The following is an 18793-nucleotide window of genomic DNA, read 5'->3' on the forward strand; positions in this document are numbered from 1 at the left end:
TCAATGTTCTTGTTCTTCTCTTTCTTGAATTCATAGCATTCCCGCTTATAGTGTCCCTTGCCACAATGATGGCACTCTACATCCTTTTTAGAACGAGATTTACTGCGTGCCTTTCTATTTTCAGGTTTTCCCCTTTGTTGGAACCTACCTCTTGCATTCAAAGCACGGGAAGAACTATTCGCAACAATATTCTTCTTGTTCATCTCTTCCGTAAGAAGGGAACTCTCCACATTGGCATATGCAAGTGTGGCATTCGAGTTGCTCAAAGTTGCCCAAAAGTGTCCCAACTTTCAGGCAATGTGCATAGCAAAAACGTAGCTTTGAATTCATCATCGATGTTGAAATTCAAATTTGTCGGCTGGCTGAAAATTGAATTGAACTCATTCAAATGCACCAACATTAAAGTGCCTTCCTTCATACAAAGGTCCATTAGTCTTTTCAACCAATATACTTTGCTAGCAGCACTTTGTTGAGCATACAACTCATCGAGCCTCTTCCACATATTCCATGCATTCTCTTCTTTCTCGTTATTGAACAAAAGAGAATCCGACACGGAAAGCATAATTGTGGAGTGGGCAAGCTCATCCATCTCTTCCCATTCTTTATCATCAATGTTGGTTTATCTCCCTTTTCCTTAATCGGTCTCGCCTGCCTCTTCTGTAAGAGAACATTGTAACACTGCTTCTTCCATATAGCAAAGTTATGGGCGCCTTCCCAACTTTTTGATGTGCAAAAGATTGCTACTATCACTGCTGGAGACCATGTGTTACCACGCGAGACCAATAAAGCACTCAAATACAAGCAGTAAAAGATGAAATTAACCTGTAATGACACAAATTCAGCACCTCAGCTGATCATACGTATGCCAAAAGACCCAAAATGTCATCAATTTAGCAATTCCACAATGTCAATACATCAATTTCAAAAATAGTCCTGAAAATTCAGCATCAATTTCTCATTCGACAACAAGAAATTGCAATTATTTCGCTTCAAAATGCAAAACCCCCAAATTTCTGAGTTCAATGTGCCACAAATTGCATCAGAAATTGCCTGTTAATGCATTGCCAGGGCCAATTTTGCGTGAATTACCAAAATTCAGCAAAAGCCCCAAATGCGAATGGGATCAAACTCGCTTAATTTGCTGAATTATGTCACGTGACACATCCAACCCTATGTGTCTGTGGACAAGCTACAGCACGACAAGGGTTCAGTCAGTCTAGTCAGTCTAGATTTAGAAGTGTTCTGGCACTTTTGTGAGTCTGTTCGTAGACCGTGCATGCCCAGGCACTTAGTGTAGATGCACATCCTTTGCATTATCATAAGCATTCCCATCAGATCCATCAGAATCAGTTAGGGGAATTTTCCAGTGCATTTAGCCTATTTTACCTATTTTTGACATTTTTCACTTGTTATTTTTAAGCGACTTTTGTTGGAAAGTAGGTAGGGCAAATTGAGTAAGTTTGTATATAAGCAAACCTAGACTAGCACTAAATGGCAGAAGAGACAACAGGAGCCAAGCTCAGCAAACAAGTTCTCAACAAGACCCCTTGGTGGATTTCCTCCAAGCAAGAAGAATCAGCCCTAGCGTTTTCTCATCAGCAGATCACCGCGATGGAAGCAAGCTCAGACCTAGCGTTTTCACTCAGCATCATCGCAAGAACCGCCAGCAGATAGCGTTTGTTGCATAGCCTTGACCTAGCGTTTTTGAGATCCCTTGACCTAGCGTTTTTGCCAAGTTCAGCAGACCTAGCGTTTGACAGATTTTCAGCAGATACAAGGCAGCGTTTTCAGCAATGAAAGGCCTGCCAATTCAGCCCTAGAAGAGTAGCAGATTCAGCCCAGAAAGACCATCAGTTTTCAGCCTTAATGAACCTCAGTTTTCAGCTCTAAACCTGCAGATTTTCAGCGACAAAGACCATCAGAAAACAGCCCCAAAATCAGCGTTTTACGCCTAGCCGTAGATTTCAGCTCATAGCGTTTTTGGACAACAGTAGAAAGATTGCAGATTTCAGCCCTAGTGTCGGTCTCGCCATCATCGTCGACATAGCCTTGACTTACATCAGTCACATACATACAGTTTGTACCAGATTGTGCAATCATAAGTAGATCACTCTCGCCGACGAGAGTGGGGCCTTCGGTGGAGGGTTTTACAACGTCTCTGGTGTCGTATCTCTCTTCTCTCTCTCTATCTCTCAGTCTCATACACTTGCACGCATAGTGTCCATTCACTTTGTTTGTGATCATAGCATTCTCTCATTAAGAATGGAAGGCTCTCCCTTCCATAAGAACAAAAGGAACCTTGAGCACAGTTCGGAGCACTCATCTTGAGCAAAGCGCAAACAATCATTCTGCTGCACCTTACAAATTAATTCTAGAATTTCTGAATTTCAGAAATCTTAGCAAAAGCCCCAATTTCTGAGTTCTAATTGGCACCGAAACCACTCGAATTGAGTGACAACTTGTGTAGAATCTTGAAGTTACTGATTTTCCATTGTCGTAGACTTTTAATTCATTGCTGTCCGCTCGATTTGCGCGCTGAATTTCTTGTTTTCAGCTTTGTAGCTTTCGAAACGTCCCTCTTTTTGCATGCACACTTCTGTGATCACTACGCACGCGTAGAAGTGCACAATTCCCGCTTTTCTCTGATGAAGCCAAGCTCTGATACCAATTGTGAGGTCCTGCTGTGGTCTTCTCGCGTGAGGAAGAGGAGAAAGAAAGGGCGATGGCTGTAGGCTGTTAGCGCAAGAGGAGAATGAGGAGCAGCGCTGAGAGAGAGGAGGTAGCGCAGGTGAAGAGCAGTAGAAGGGGCAGCGCTTGTTGAGAGAGAGAGAGCTCGTTAAGATTTTTAGAAGCCCACAATTCTTGAGTCTTTCGGGCATCCTTGGTATTATACACACGAGATGACTTTTGACTTTTTAATTAAAGTCCTCGTTCACACAGTCGGACACTGTAAATAGGCCAAAGTGCCTTTATTCCCTACAACCAAGTGTGTTATAGTGGTATCAGAGCTCAATCGATTCTTCTTCTACAAAGGATCCGATCCCTTTACTCACAGCACGCATGGATTTAGTCGACAAATCCACATTCCGGCCTGGGCGAGAACATGAAGATTCCAATGGCATCGTCCATCTTCTGAAGATTCAAAGTAGTATGGGCCATCTCCTCCTACCTAGTACGAAAGAATGAAGATACAGCGGCTACAGCAGGTTGACGCTTGTGCCCAACAGATGCTTTGGTACTCCAAAGATCCACAATATGCAAATTTTTTGGCCAAGTACCAGCTTGACAAGATGCAAGCCAGGCACTTCCTCGGAAGGGAGACGGGAACGGAACGCCGTTTCCTTTCTAGGCATAACTGGAACGGCACCCGGAACGTGGTCCAAAACGGTAAGCGGAATGCGGAATGGGAGCATCTGGAATGCTCAAGCCCTCTCTCTCAAGCTCTCAACCTCACCCTCTCCCTCAAGGCTCTCTCTCCCTCTCCCTCTCCCTCTCCCTCTCCCTCAAAGCTTCAAGCTTCAAGGCTTAACGCCGCGAGCTCCATCACTCTCAAATTCTCGACCTCACCCTCTTCCTCTCCCTCAAAATCTCTCCCCCTCTCCCTCGGGCCTCAAGACTCTAAGCCTTCATTGAAGTTCAAGCCTCAAGGCTCAAGCTCCATCCCTCCCTTAAGGCTCACTCTCGAGTCTTAAGCTCCATATGGCATCTCTCCCTCGTGTAAGTGAAACCGGCCTGTTCAATCCAAAAAGGGCGGTAGACTTTACTTTAAACCTTGATTTAGCTTTCACCCATTATTAGTCGTCTATTTTACCTGTACTTTCAAGACACAACAAAGGGGAGAGGGATACAGGCTGCTAGATTGCACCTGTATGAGTAGACCGACACCAGATTGGCCCCTAACTTAGGCGCCCCTTTCGGTATTTCTTTATTCTTCAAAAGAGGGAATAAACGTTGTGAATCCCTACAAGCTGCCCCGCACAAACTCGGCTGAATTTCCACTGTTCCAGTCCCATTTCGGCAGCATAACTGTACTAGGACACTTCACAGTCAGTATTCCCACGCATTGACTGACTTTCCCGACGCATACGGGCACTTCGCAAAACCTGGCGAGAATCTGCAGCACGCTGAATTCTCTGTTTTCAGCCCTGAAAATGCGCCAGATCACCTGTACAGCGGTCCCCTTGCATCCCCGAACCTCCTGGGGGTATTAGGGTCCGTTTAGGGCCAAAACCCTAAACCTGCAAAAATACACAGCAGGCTGTAATTTACTGTTTCGGGCTCCGTTTTGCGTGCCGGTCGCATCCGTAGCAAGTCCTCGAGCTCCCGCACCTGTAGGGCTACTTGCCCTTTGAATCGGACGAGATTTCTGGCGTGAAACCTCTCCGAATTCACCTGTACCTGCGGGGGGATTAGCCGCTAGCTAATCCAGTACCTGTGCAAGAGGCTCTTGCCTCGGCAATCGCGCATGAACCCACACAACTGTACATTGGTCAAATGAAGAGCCCACTAGAGGGGCATAACATACTGCCAAAGGGGAGAGAGAGGGCAGTGCGTAGCGTGCAGGGCATCACTCCTGGCACCGCACTGTGCATAAGAGGGAAAGCAAGCACTCCATAGCTCTTAACCTATGACAAAAGCTGCAAATGAGCCTCTCCCAGCTTAAAATTCAGCGCCACTTCTTGTTGCATGAGGCAAGTGCACCAGAAGGTGCCACTTGGCACATTTATAAGCATTTTCCCGTTTCGGGGTTGCCGCCTAAAAATCTCCCAACCGGTTGCCCAGTTGACTTCACGGCAGAATAAGAAAATGTTCCCCTTGTCATTCCGGAGGTAATGACGTCAACACATTTTCAGGTCCCAAAATAGCAGTTCCCTAAATTTTAGGAGATGCTGCCATTGTATCTTTCTAGGTCATCCGACCCTCTTTGTACACTGCGGCCACATCCAGAACTGAAATGTAGCCTCTGTAGCAAAGGATTCCACTTTGGCTAGTCAATGACCCCACTTGGCTAACCATAGTCCTTGTCCAACCTTAGTGCTCTCTTGCCCTCAGGCCTGGACTCCCTCTGGACAGTTCCACACTAGCTATGCAATGCAGGGCAGTTAGATTTCCCGAGGGGTGTTTCCAAAAAGTGAAAGTAAATAGATAATAAGAAAGAAATCAACAAAAAGGATAGATAGTAGTCACACGCTGGTGACATACCTCCCTCTTGAAATCTCAAACATCCTCGTTTGCATCTATGTCGTACATGCTTACTGTCAACACTGATGTATTCAACACCTGTCGACACATATACGACACATACATGCTCATTGTCAACCCTGGTGTATTCAACACCTTGTTGACTCATGTATTACCTGCGTGTGAACCCTGTCCCAATGACATAGTGGTAGCTGCGCATTGTGCCATTGCTTTGAGTCACTAACTTTCCAATGACAAAATGGTAGCTGCACATTTTGCCACTGTCTTATAGTACACGTTGGATCCCGTAACACTTTCGAGCATACCCAAACCGACAGTTTAAGAATGCAGTTACACATGTACTCTTCAATAGAAGCAATCACTGTATCCTTGACAAACTGACAAGAAATACTCACTTCTATAGCACTAACCAAACTTTTGGACATTCCATAAGAGCAATTGCCAAACTGACAATCTGTACAGCTCTAACATTCATGTAACAGGTATTTCATTTGAGCTCACTTTAAATACCTTGTACATCGTCACACTGACAATCCATGTAGCTTTGAAACTCAAGGGGTCAAGGTAGGTTGCAAACCGAAGGCTTCAAGGTAAAGTGATAACACAGTTGGTGACTCTGCAAGTTCACCTTCTTCCATCCACTTAGCATCCATTGGTGGATAGTTTCTGAACTTTACCAAGTAACGCCTAGCAACCTTGCCTTTCACTTTCCTTTCTTTGTGTGCCAAAATCTGTTCAGGGACCAAGATCTCGTCAAGTTCCTCGACTTCCGGCTAATCTTCAGCTGGCATATCTTCTGGCACATCACCCACATAGGGTCTGAGAAGACTCACATGAAATACATTGTGAATCTTCCAACTGTCAGGCAATTTCAGCCTATATGCAACATCACTGATTATGTCGCATACTTGAAAAGGCCCATAGTAACGCATGCTGAGCTTTGGAAACAGTCTTTCCTTGCCCTTCATCTTCTTTAACCTTGCCTTTTCAAAGCGTAAAAGCACCCAATCACCAAGTGAATATACCACTTCACGACGGTGACGATCAGCTGCTTTCTTTTGCTTTGCCTGAGTCCTTTCTAAGGCCACTTTGACCTTCTTGTACATTTCATCCATGTCCTGAACATACTTATCTGCTTCAAATATCTTGTCCTTTGTATGCAGTATGGGAGGAACTTTCTTGCCACCTTCAACTATCTCAAAGGGTGCCTTGCCAGTTGATGAATGCACTGTATTATTGTATGCATACTCCACCAATGGCAAATACTGCTCCCACTTTCCTTTATGCTCTGACACATAACACTTCAGCAGATCTAGGACAGTAGAATTTGCCTCTTCTGACTGCCCATCTGTTTGAGGATGAAATGACGAAGAGAATTTGAGCGTGGTGCCCATATTCTCAAACAAGCCTCTCCAAAACAAACTTGTCATGCGTGGATCACGGTCGCTAACAATCGACTGTGGCATGCCATGATACTTGAAAATATTGCTCATAAACAAGCGTGCCATCTGATCTGGCTTTATCTTCTTCCTGACAGGAATAAAATGAGCCTGTTTGCTGAATCTGCAAATAATGGTCCAAATACCATCGTTTCCTGTCTGCGTTCTCGGAAAATCAAACATAAAATCCATAGCAATACTTTCCCATGGTTTATCTGGAATAGGTAGTGGTTGCAATAGCCCTGGTGCCTTTTGCCTGTCAAACTTGACCTTTTGGCATATTAGGCATTCTCGCACAAAGGCATCCACATCTCTTCTCAATGTAGGCCAGTAGAAGAATGTCTCAACTGCTTTAACTTTAGCATCGATACCACGATGCCCTGCATACGGTGGGACACGACTCTCTTCCATAACATTGCGTCGCAATGGCTTTGTGACACACAATCTGCCATGCATCATCATGAACCCGTCTTTAAGAAGATAGTGTTCATGACGTTGTCCATCCATTAGTTGCTCGAAGACCCTTGCAAAATCTTCATCATTTGCATACTGTTCTCTCATATCATCAAGTTCATGATGATAAGGAATCGACACAGCTGAAATTTGTGGCTTCCTTGACAAGGCATCAGCCACAACGTTCTTCTTGCCTTCCACATGCACAATCTGAAAATGGAACATGGACAAGATATTTGCCCATCGCATATGCTTCTCAGATAACTTTGTTTGTGTCAAGAAGTATCGCAAGTTCTGATGGTCCGTTTGGACAACGAAATCTGCACCTAGCAGGTAGTGTTTCCAACTTAAGAGCGCATGAATCACAGCCAGTAACTCTTTCTCATAGACCTGCATGGTCATCTCTGGCCCTTGCAAAATTCTGCTCTCATAGGCTACTACCCTGCCATCTTGCATTAGCACTGCACCAATGCTACTACCGCAGGCATCACACTGGACCACAAATGACTTCCTAAGATCTGGCAACACAATGACTGGATCTGAAGTCATCTTTTCTTTTAAGAGATTAAAGGCTGAAATCTCTTTTTGTGTCCATCTAAAGGTGACTGCCTTCTTTTGAAGAGCATGTAAAGGTGAAGCAATCTTAGCGAAATTTCGGATAAACCTTTTGTAATAGGAGCATAGTCCCAAAAAGCTTCGGACATCATGCACCGTCTTCAAATGTGGCCATGACTTGATCGCTTCAACTTTTGCAGGATCCATTCTGACACCATCTTTTGAAACAATGTGTCCCAGAAAGTGAATCTCTTCCAGAAAAAACTCACTTTTCTTTGCATTGATGAGCAACCTATGACTGCGTAGCTCTTTGAACACAATGGCCAAGTTATGCCTATGCTCCTCTTCATTCTTTAAGTAGACTATCATGTCATCAAAGAATGTACCAACAAACTGCTGGTGTGGACGGAAAATTCTGTTCATCATCCTATTGAACGTAGCAGGAGCATTTGTGAGACCAAAGGGCATCACTAAAAATTCGTGAAGGCCAAACGTCATTCTAAAAGCAGTCTTGTGCACATCCTCTGATCTAATGCGGATCTGATGGTACCCACTCTTTAGATCTATCCTGCTAAACATAGCTGCTCCTTCTAATTTGTCCATAATATCATCAATTCTAGGTATAGGGAACCTATTCTTGATGGTATTCTTGTTCAGTGCACGATAGTCGATGCACATACGCCATGAGTCATCCTTTTTCTGCACCAACAACACTGGAGAACAGAATGGAGATGAACTGGGCTGAATCAGCCCCTTTTCTAACAGCTCCTGTACTTGGCCCATTATCTCTTTCTGCTGAGCCGCACTAACCCTGTACGGAGGCTTACTTGGTGGGCTACTGCCTGGCACCAAATCTATCGCATGGTCCTCGGGTCTCTCTGGCGGTAATTGAGACGGTAATGAATCGGAAAAGCAATCACTATACTGTTGTAAAAACATTGACCTTTCTTTATCTAGCACAGATAAATTTGATTCATCACAATCTGACACTTCACGTAAGTACGCAGAAAGATGCTTTTTCATTACAGAAGTAATAGCAGAAGCTGATACAGTAGGAATAGACTCCCCTTTAAGCTTTACATCCAGAATATGAGTCTTTCCCCTGCTCTGTACAGTGATCTTTTTGTTGTAGGCATCCATGATTCCCTGTACACGAAACAACCAAGGAATACCTAACAACACATCACATCCGTCCAGTGGTATGATGTAAAATTCTTCAGCATCTACATAGGACTGGATATGTAGACGCAACTTTCCAATGATGGGTGTCACAGCCTCTGTATGGCCAGGACATGCCAAACCTGCCTCTGCTGTATACCCATCTCTTCAGGTCTGATTCCCAACTTTGAAGCCAATTCTGGGGAAATGAAGTTGGCTTTGGCACCTGGATCAAAGAAGATAAGCACTGTTTGATCCCTGACCTTTCCCCATGCTCTGCAAAGCTCACATGTATTTGAATTTGGCTTATCGCCCACCATATCTGACACTAGACCAGCCATGGGCTTCTTTCCTTTCTTGTCTTCCTTGTCATCAGAATCAGCTGGCCTTTTCTTTGTAGGACAGTTGTAAGCAATGTGGCCAGGCTGCTCACATATAAAGCATTTGTTTTCTGTCCTCAGGACCTTCTTTTGCTCTTCTGACTTGCGAGGAAAACGTCTTTTCCATTTCTTTGCTGGTCCTTTTTCTGATTCAGCCGTAGCTTTGTCTTTCCCTGCGTTGGCCGACTCCTGAGTCCCTTTAGGAGCCTCATTGGGAATGTGCTTCTTGGCTGAATTTTTCTTGCCTGATCCTGCCTTGACGCCAGTGTTAAATTCACAATCTTCTCCCTTGAGCAAACCATTGCCAGTGTTTGCTACCTCGATGAGTTGCGTCAAAGTAGTGACTTTTGTCTTCGTGCAGTATTTTCTCAATCCTTTGGGTAGGCCACAACAGTATTTTTCAATCTGTTCTGTCAATGGCACAAACCTATAGGAAGTTACTGGAAGTAGAGCTTTCCAAAACTTCCGATTGTAATCATCCAGATTTCTGCAAGTGGCAGCATTAAGCTGGTGCTATTCTGTCATGACGTCTGCTTCAAAGTCATCAGATAACCATGCTGCTGCAAAAATCTGCTTGAAGTAAATCCATGTGGACGGAGCTTGCCCTTGAAGCAATAAAGTTGTCCACCATTGTCCCGCATTCCCTGGCAAGAAAGTGGCTGCCTTGCGGACCTTTGAAGCCTCTGTAAAGTTTCCCCCTACATAGGCCTTGTCAAACTGCCGGAGGAATGAGAGAGCCTTCTTCCTGTCATCAAACCCTGTAAAGGTCGTGAAAGACACACCTTTGCCACCTTCTTTGTACGGCGTTGGCCTCTCTAGCGGCGTTAAATTGTCATATGGAAGTGACTGAAACATGGGAACACTATTAGGGTTCATCTGTGTTCCTTGGCCGCTATTAACTTGACCTGGAAATGCCATATTTGGCTGCTGATTTGTAATTCCAGCCATACCAAAATTTGCTTGTGGCATCCCAAATTGGCCCTGAGTGCTCTGAAACCCTGGTTGCATACCCATGACACTGTACATGGGGTTAGGCATCATCGTTTGAGCACCCCCAAACACTGTTCCTGGCGTGTAAAACTGATTTCCAAGTGCATGACCAGCCATGCTCTGGAATACGGATCCACCTCCAAAGTAGCCAGGGTGTACTGAAGGTGGTGGGAAGACCTGTTGCATAGCCTGTAAGTTGCTTCCCTACCCATTAGAACCAGCTATAGGCTGCTGAAAGGTGGCGGGCTGTACTGGTACAGCCTGAAAGATTGGCATCTCAGCCACCTGTTCTTGCACCTTAGGCATAGGTTGTGGAGACTGCATGTTCTCCGTTAAGTGTACAGGTGTTTCCATTGACTGTGCGGTATGAATCACCTGTGCTGGAGCCTTAACAGGCTTTTGAATATGATCCAGTGACCCAACTTGCTGAGACGGAACAGGAGGTTGCAGAAAGGCTAAAAACCTCGGGTTCTGCATTAGTTGTGTGAACATAGCCACAGCAGTAGCCAACTGGGTCCTGAATATATCATCATCCGTCTGTGGTGGTCTTGAGGACTCACCCACTTCATGTGTCTGTTGACCCTGTGAAGAGGAAACCTCTTCAGTCACATCATCTGGTCTGTCAGCCATAATTGCTATTCCCTGTGTCTTCAAGCCCAATCTGACCAAGGCTCACTTCTATGGGAAAAAGTGATTTAGTCCCGTCGATGGAACCATGAAACCGGCCTGTTCAATCCAAAAAGGGCGGTAGACTTTACTTTAAACCTTGATTTAGCTTTCACCCATTATTAGTCGTCTATTTTACCTGTACTTTCAAGACACAACAAAGGGGAGAGGGATACAGGCTGCTAGATTGCACCTGTATGAGTAGACCGACACCAGATTGGCCCCTAACTTAGGCGCCCCTTTCGGTATTTCTTTATTCTTCAAAAGAGGGAATAAACGTTGTGAATCCCTACAAGCTGCCCCGCACAAACTCGGCTGAATTTCCACTGTTCCAGCCCGATTTCGGCAGCATAACTGTACTAGGACACTTCACAGTCAGTATTCCCACGCATTGATTGACTTTCCCGACGCATACGGGCACTTCGCAAAACCTGGCGAGAATCTGCAGCACGCTGAATTCTCTGTTTTCAGCCCTGAAAATGCGCCAGATCACCTGTACAGCGGTCCCCTTGCATTCCCGAACCTCCTGGGGGTATTAGGGTCCGTTTAGGGCCAAAACCCTAAACCTGCAAAAATACACAGCAGGCTGTAATTTACTGTTTCGGGCTCCGTTTCGTGTGCCGGTCGCATCCGTAGCAAGTCCTCGAGCTCCCACACCTGTAGGGCTACTTGCCCTTTGAATCGGACGAGATTTCTGGCGTGAAACCTCTCCGAATTCACCTGTACCTGCGGGGGATTAGCCGCTAGCTAATCCAGTACCTGTGCAAGAGGCTCTTGCCTCGGCAATCGCGCATGAACCCACACAACTGTACATTGGTCAAATGAAGAGCCCACTAGAGGGGCATAACATACTGCCAAAGGGGAGAGAGAGGGCAGTGCGTAGCGTGCAGGGCATCACTCCTGGCACCGCACTGTGCATAAGAGGGAAAGCAAGCACTCCATAGCTCTTAACCTATGACAAAAGCTGCAAATGAGCCTCTCCCAGCTTAAAATTCAGCGCCACTTCTTGTTGCATGAGGCAAGTGCACCAGAAGGTGCCACTTGGCACATTTATAAGCATTTTCCCGTTTCGGGGTTGCCGCCTAAAAATCTCCCAACCGGTTGCCCAGTTGACTTCACGGCAGAATAAGAAAATGTTCCCCTTGTCATTCCGGAGGTAATGACGTCAACACATTTTCAGGTCCCAAAATAGCAGTTCCCTAAATTTTAGGAGTTGCTGCCATTGTATCTTTCTAGGTCATCCGACCCTCTTTGTACACTGCGGCCACATCCAGAACTGAAATGTAGCCTCTGTAGCAAAGGATTCCACTTTGGCTAGTCAATGACCCCAATTGGCTAACCATAGTCCTTGTCCAACCTTAGTGCTCTCTTGCCCTCAGGCCTGGACTCCCTCTGGACAGTTCCACACTAGCTATGCAATGCAGGGCAGTTAGATTTCCCGAGGGGTGTTTCCAAAAAGTGAAAGTAAATAGATAATAAGAAAGAAATCAACAAAAAGGATAGATAGTAGTCACACGCTGGTGACAGTAAGCCTTAAGCATTATTAAAAAGCATGTCTAAATAAGATTCTACTTGGACTAATGGGTGTTTGTGTCTTTCTACTACTGTATAGGTCGAATCGAGCCTAATCTAAGCATATTTTAGGTCTACCGTTCCAGCCCCCATTCTCGTTGTCTCGCCCCCCCCCGGGCCCCCTGTTTCGGAAACGTTCCAAAGGCCCTCATTCCCGTTTCCTGTTCTCGTTTTGTGTAACTTTGCATTTCTATGCAGCTGGTTGTAAGAACTTCAAGATCATTCTCTTGAGGAAGGAGTGCTTGAGATTGGGGCGTAGATTGAGACGGACAACGGTCGACTACAGGTTACATCTTTTCTTTTGGCTGGGGAACAGTTTCATGGAGCAGTAAGAAACAACCTACAATTGCCCTATCATCTACAGAGGCCGAGTATAGGGTTGTTTGCAGTGCCACATGTGACTATATGTGGTTACAGAGGCTACTTTTGAAGATTGGCTTGCCTCATAAGACGCCCACGATCTACTATGACAACCAAAGTTGTATAGCCATTGTGAGGAACCCGGTTTTTCATGCCCAGACGAAGGGTATAGAGATACAGTTCCATTATGTTCGTGAATAGACGAAGGATGGCTCTATTCGACTAGAGTATGTTCCGACATCAGACAACCCCGATGATATATTCACCAAACCTCTACCACTGGCGACATTATTCTCTCATGCCAGCTTCCTTGGATTGGTTTCCCGTGAAGGAGCTGAGAGGGGGTGTTAAGAGTTTTAGAGATTCTTGTCTGATGGTGGCTTCAATATCTCCCAAGAGCAGATTGTGGTTGTGCCGGGCGGTACCCGAGGTAGATGTTCTCGGTGGTGCATTCCACGGTGTTGCATAGCGGATTGGCTAGCATGAGGCAGGATCCGTGTCTCTATGTTATGTAGTTTTGCTCATGAAATGTGGGAAGTATGTCACTTTAGTGACTTCTCACATTTTATTAGCAATAGGTCCTATTTTTGCTAGTGGTGGGGTTTATATCTGGGTGGGGCATATTTTTGCCCACCCTAAATATGTAGACCCCATATGTAGCATTTGGCCATATCAGTGTATGCAGAGTTTGCCAACGTTTTGGGTAACACCCTTTCTCTAGCGTTTTCTCTCTCTCTAGTGCTTGTATGTGTGGACATCCTCTCTCTAGCATTTTTCTCACCAGCGTTTTTTTCTCTCTCCAGATTAGCCAGCGATCTCCCCCTCTCTGGCGCTTCACTCTCTCTCTCTCTCTCTCTCTCTCTCTCTCTCTCTCTGCACTTTGACACCCTATAGTGTAGGTTGTGTTGCAAATTGAGTCCCTGTGCCCGTTCGGTGGGCGGCACACGTTAAGAGGTCATTTCCGAGGAGTTTTGTCACGATAGATCTGAGATCCATTGGCTGCCCGGTCCGGAGATGAGGTTTGCTCGCAATTGCAGACAAGATCATCGGCGGAGATTTTTGTGTCACATAGGGACCAGAACGAGCTTTCTTTAATGCTCAGCTTCATAAACTATTGGCTGAGAATGGAGGCTGTGTGAGCTCTATATCCTATTTATTCTCTCTCTCTCTCTCTCTCTCTCTTCCCCCGCCGCGCGGAAAACATTCCTCTCCCAACCACAATGTGAACTCCCACTTGCGATGCTCATTTCCACATTTCTGGAGCATCGAGTCACTTATTAGACCTCACATGATTTCATTCTTTTGGTCCCATAGCAATAATGAAATCTCTCTCTCTCTCTCTCTCTCTCCCTCTCCCCCCCCCCCCCCCCCCCCCCCCCCGGCGCCCCCCCTCGCCTCTCGGTGTATATATGGTGGCATATTGCAAGAGAAAATTTGCAATTTTTTGTAGATGAAGTTTTTTCTACATAGCTTGTGAGCATATGAAGGAAACATATTTGAGGTATGGATAGAAGTCTGAGTGGATTGCCTAGAAGAAAGTGCTAAATTTACTGGATGTGTTGAAGTGGTGGCCTTTGTCATCCCTCAAGTTTCTCGATTTAAGAAGGTTTTGAGACACTTCAAGATCCTTCATTTGAGTAGAACAAAAAGCTTGAGTCTATTTTTGTATGTGGTAATGACTGGCTTGAAATATGGATGAGGGTTTTTCAAGTAATGATAGTAAACCAAGTCTTTGAACACTAACGAAGTGGGTGCGTTCGAAAAAAACGGAATTTTGAGGGGCTCCCTTGTAGGATCTACTGAATTGTACGATTTAATAAGGCCTATGACAATGTTTTAGTGAGTGGTTTGCAGCTTATGAAGGCTATGTCGTATTGACTTGTCGTTTCTACTTGTCTTTCTTCAAATGCTCTATTTTTTTTTCCCTTTCTGGCCTTCTTACCTTTGTCTAGGTCTCTGTCATGTTAGGATCTTGTTTTTTGAACTCACCTTTTGTCTCTTTAAGTATGTAGTCTTTTACTAGTTGGCTCAAAGCTGTTTTAGTAGTGGAATTGGGCATGCTTGTATGGTGTTAAAAAATTGTTATATGCCTTGCTAAGTACTAATCAATTTTATTGGTGATTGCAAGGACTTCTTTAAGTGAATCTTGCCATTTCAGGAATGGGCTACGGGATAGCTGTTGGGGTTACAACTGGGGTGTCCCCTACTTGCCAGGAAGAGGTGCTACCTCCCCTACTGCTTGGTGGGAGTTAGAAACACGTGTCGACTTGCAGGATGGGCTTGCTAGAGAGAGTGCAACATTGGAAGTTTGAACTTGACTGACACCGACTAGGAGTAGGAATTGGCAGCCTCTTGGCCAAAAGTATCTCCTTTTTCGCCAAAAATATTTCCTCGTTTCTTCTTCCATGGGCTTGCCCTAGTTGAGCATCGGGCAAGCTTTTGATAAAATCAACATTATCGACTAGGATGCTTTTTATGTTGCTGAGGAAGGCTATCATCGCACGACTCAACGAGGCTTCCAAGGCAAATAGCCAAGCAACACGGCAATCATGGGAACAGCATGAGAGAGAGGAACTGTGACATCGGAGCATCTTTCTTGGTGAAAAGAGCTCGACTAAACTAGGAGTGGGTAAAGCAAGGGGAGATGGTGCAAGGTTGTGGTGGAGGGAACACCATTGATACAAAGCTCCAAATGAGAGAACGGTTGTTCGAAGTGCAAGATAAGAGGGTAAGGATGACGATGCAATTTATAGATGTAGAGGGTTAGTGGGGTTGATTATGTTTTACTTAATGCTGATAAACTGTAATGCTAAAAAGCCCTTTTCGGGCTCAATCTTTCCTACTTGAGGTTTCATATTCGAGAATGTCATGATCCAATCAAGGCCATAGAAAATGTAGCATCATGTTATAGTAGTATCAGTTCCTGATAGTTTATTTAAGGCCAACAAAAGGTTGAGCAACATTTTGATGTAGCTCTTTTTCAGTCAGTGTGATCTTGCTTATCAAATTGATGTGTTACATTGGGTGGACCTCCGTTTGTATCATCCCAATCGATGTTTTCTTTTCCCATGACCAGAACACTCATTAAGTGCAAAGATTAATATCTTTGAAGTAAGACGTAACAAGTGTTGAGACTAACACTTTCTAAACACATTACTAGCCAAGGATTCACATAAGACCAACCCATTTTGAACGCAAGGCCCTACTTCAATGATAAGCTATACAGATATGTTTCTACACTATGTAGAACACCATTAACAAGGCATTTCAATTGCTTGAAAAGGCCATGATGAAATGGTGCTACACATTTGTATTCATATCCTAGAACGTTGTTATAATCAATTAAATCAATGCAAATCCTTGAGTATCTTGTCTAGCTTGCACCTTTAGTTGTGTTTGCTAGTAATGGCACTTTTTAAATCACGTGACTTGAGTCTTGAATATTATCCTGTTTAGCCGTTTAGTAACAATGTAGCAGATCATAGAAGCATCCTTTACTTTGGTAATAGTAGGGAGGTTGGTGCTACGACCCTCTAGGAAGAATGATTACCATTGAATCTTCCATTGTGAAATTATTTTCTTTAAAAAAAATGTGGCAAAAGGTGCAAGTCTATCGTGATCAGGTTGACTTGTACTAGGTCACAATGCTTACATGAACATCATTGCACTTACTTAGTCAAGATCTACAAAAGGATGTGGACATGCAATCCATTGTGAAGATTGTCTCTCATTGAAAACTTTTGTTTACGTAGCAAAGTGAAATGGATAAAAGAAATATGTCTGTTTAAGGTGATATTTATTGCCTATGGACTTTGGATGAGGTGATAGAAAATTAACAGTATAATCAACTCTAGAACTACTTTGCTTATATGCCACTGCAGATTGTAGTGTGGACATCTTGCTTATAGAGGCGTCAATAAATTGGCTCTTAAATTCCTGCCCTCGTCATTTTGTACACTGATATTTGCGTTAGTCTCATAGCTTTGGCATATGGGTCGGTATGTAAAGTTATACTAGTATGTAGAGATGCTTATATTGAAGGATGTATTGGTGGCCACGCCGAAGCTCACGTGAAGACATAATGAGGACATTTACGGCATCCATACTCGTCAAAGCTTGAAAGATGTTTCTTATAGAGGTGTCAAGAAATTGGCCCTTAAATTCTTGCCCTCGTCAATTTGTACAATTATATTCGTGTGAGTCTCATAGCTTTGGCATATGAGCCGATATGAAAGGTTATACTTGTAAGTAGAGATGCTTATATGGAGGGATGTATTGGTGGCCACACCGAAGCTCATGTGAAGGTTTATATCGAAGGACATACTGAGGACATTTATGGCATCCATACTCATCAAAGCTTGGACGATGTTCTTGCCATGCAGCACCTTTGATAAATCAAGCACCATGGATGGATTGGTTTTAGAGCCACAAAACACAACCAGATAAGGTTAAAAAAACAAAGCTAGAATAAGACTGACCATGACAATACCTACATACGAAACCATAGCTGATAGCGAAAATGACCACCTTTTGGCAACCATAACCATGACCATAACCACAACCACTTTCATAATTGACATAACGATCACGAGTAGAACCATAACCACTCTCATAGCTGACATAACGATTATGAGTAAAACCATAACCATAGCCAAAACGCTAGCACCTTAACCATAACCATTCGATAACCATGATGAGAACATTAAACGTGATTGAAATGAAAATCATAACCACAACTATTCAACCACTATATCCATAAGCATAGTTGAAATGATGACAATGAGCAATTCATAATTGTAACCATTCAATAACCATAACATATTCATAGCTAAAATGACAGAAACAAGCACAACCATGGCCATAACCACAACAAAATTGACAATCGTAGTGACAACCATTTACTAACCATAACCATAATCAAATCGATCTCCATAACCATTTTGATAACGATTAAGTGTGTTTTCTATCTACTATACTATTCGTATACTTATCATGCTATTTTTTCCCTATCTAATATCAATTTTTTTAAATCAATTATTGCGTATACCTAGTATTATGCACTACCTATTATCATACTTTCTATCCAATATCGCCTACCTATCACATCCAACTAAAAAAATGAATGCGCTTTTGGGAAATAGCATTTGAAAGCACGACTTCTTTCTCTTCAGAATTTTGAGGCTCTTTGGAGGGACACATGTCAAACACTGAAGGACCTTCACTCAGATGGATACTAAGGCCTTTAGCATGCCAAAAAGAAATTGGATAGGATAGAGATGGCTATTTGAATTTTGGCTAAAATGGAGAACCGATGGATCTAGTATAGAGAACCCAATAATCACTTCAAGTTCAAATTCAAAACATGGGATAAAAGGGCAAGAAATATTTGAATTTGGACTATAATGGCCAAGTGGTGGATCTAGGATACAAAAAAATCACTAGAATGATGGATCTAGGATAGAGGACCTAATAATAACTTCAAATTCAAATTTGAAAAAGAGAGAAAATGGAATAAAATATTTGAATTTCAACCAGAATGACCAAGTGATGAATCTAGGATATAAAAATCTCATTGAAAGGGTGTATCTAGGGTAGAAAAGCCAATAATCTTTTCAAATGCAATTCAAAACAAGGGGTAGAGAGCCTAGAATGGCCAAGTGGTGAAATTGGAGTGTCTCTATATGGCTCACCAACCTATCGATCCATGTTTTAAAAAAATCATCACATAGTGTGTAGGAGCGAGTTTAAATCCCCTCACACTCTATTTTTGGACTGTAGAAGCACTTGGGCAAGAGGTACTCATGCGCAAATGTAAAACTTTTTGAATTATGGTAAAATTTCTAGGTTGATTTTGTTAGAGATAGTTCTTGTGGGGCATATCCCCCTTTGCACTGCATCCGGATGCCACCATACATCAAATCGGGCTTCAAAATAGTTCAGGTCCGTAAGCAAATTTCCCCATGGTCTCCCCCTATTGACTCAAGAGCACCAAGCGCTAAATTCTCCAAGGAGTCTTTC

The 18793-nt window shown here is 43.8% G+C and overlaps 1 protein-coding gene across 5 annotated transcripts in view; it reads left to right on the top strand.

The window, feature by feature from the left end:
- LOC147434807 (caffeoylshikimate esterase-like) overlaps positions 1-15804 on the top strand; it is a 34674-nt gene extending 18870 nt beyond the window's left edge. For 4 of the 5 annotated variants that reach the window (XR_015185387.1, XR_015185388.1, XM_086491223.1 and 1 more), the window contains one exon: positions 14934-15804. Coding sequence is in view for 3 of the 5 variants with exons in the window: in XM_086491222.1 (XP_086347348.1) it covers positions 14934-15087 (154 nt within the window). In the remaining 2 variants the exon portion in view is untranslated. Of the gene's footprint in view, positions 1-14903 lie in introns of all 5 variants that reach the window. The other variant, XM_086491221.1, reaches the window with a different exon arrangement.
- The last annotated feature ends 2989 nt before the right edge of the window (positions 15805-18793 follow it).

The sequence above is a fragment of the Adiantum capillus-veneris genome, chromosome 19, assembly GCF_014529385.1.
Source record: "Adiantum capillus-veneris isolate H3 chromosome 19, ASM1452938v2, whole genome shotgun sequence".
Classification (NCBI taxonomy): Eukaryota; Viridiplantae; Streptophyta; class Polypodiopsida; order Polypodiales; family Pteridaceae; genus Adiantum; species Adiantum capillus-veneris.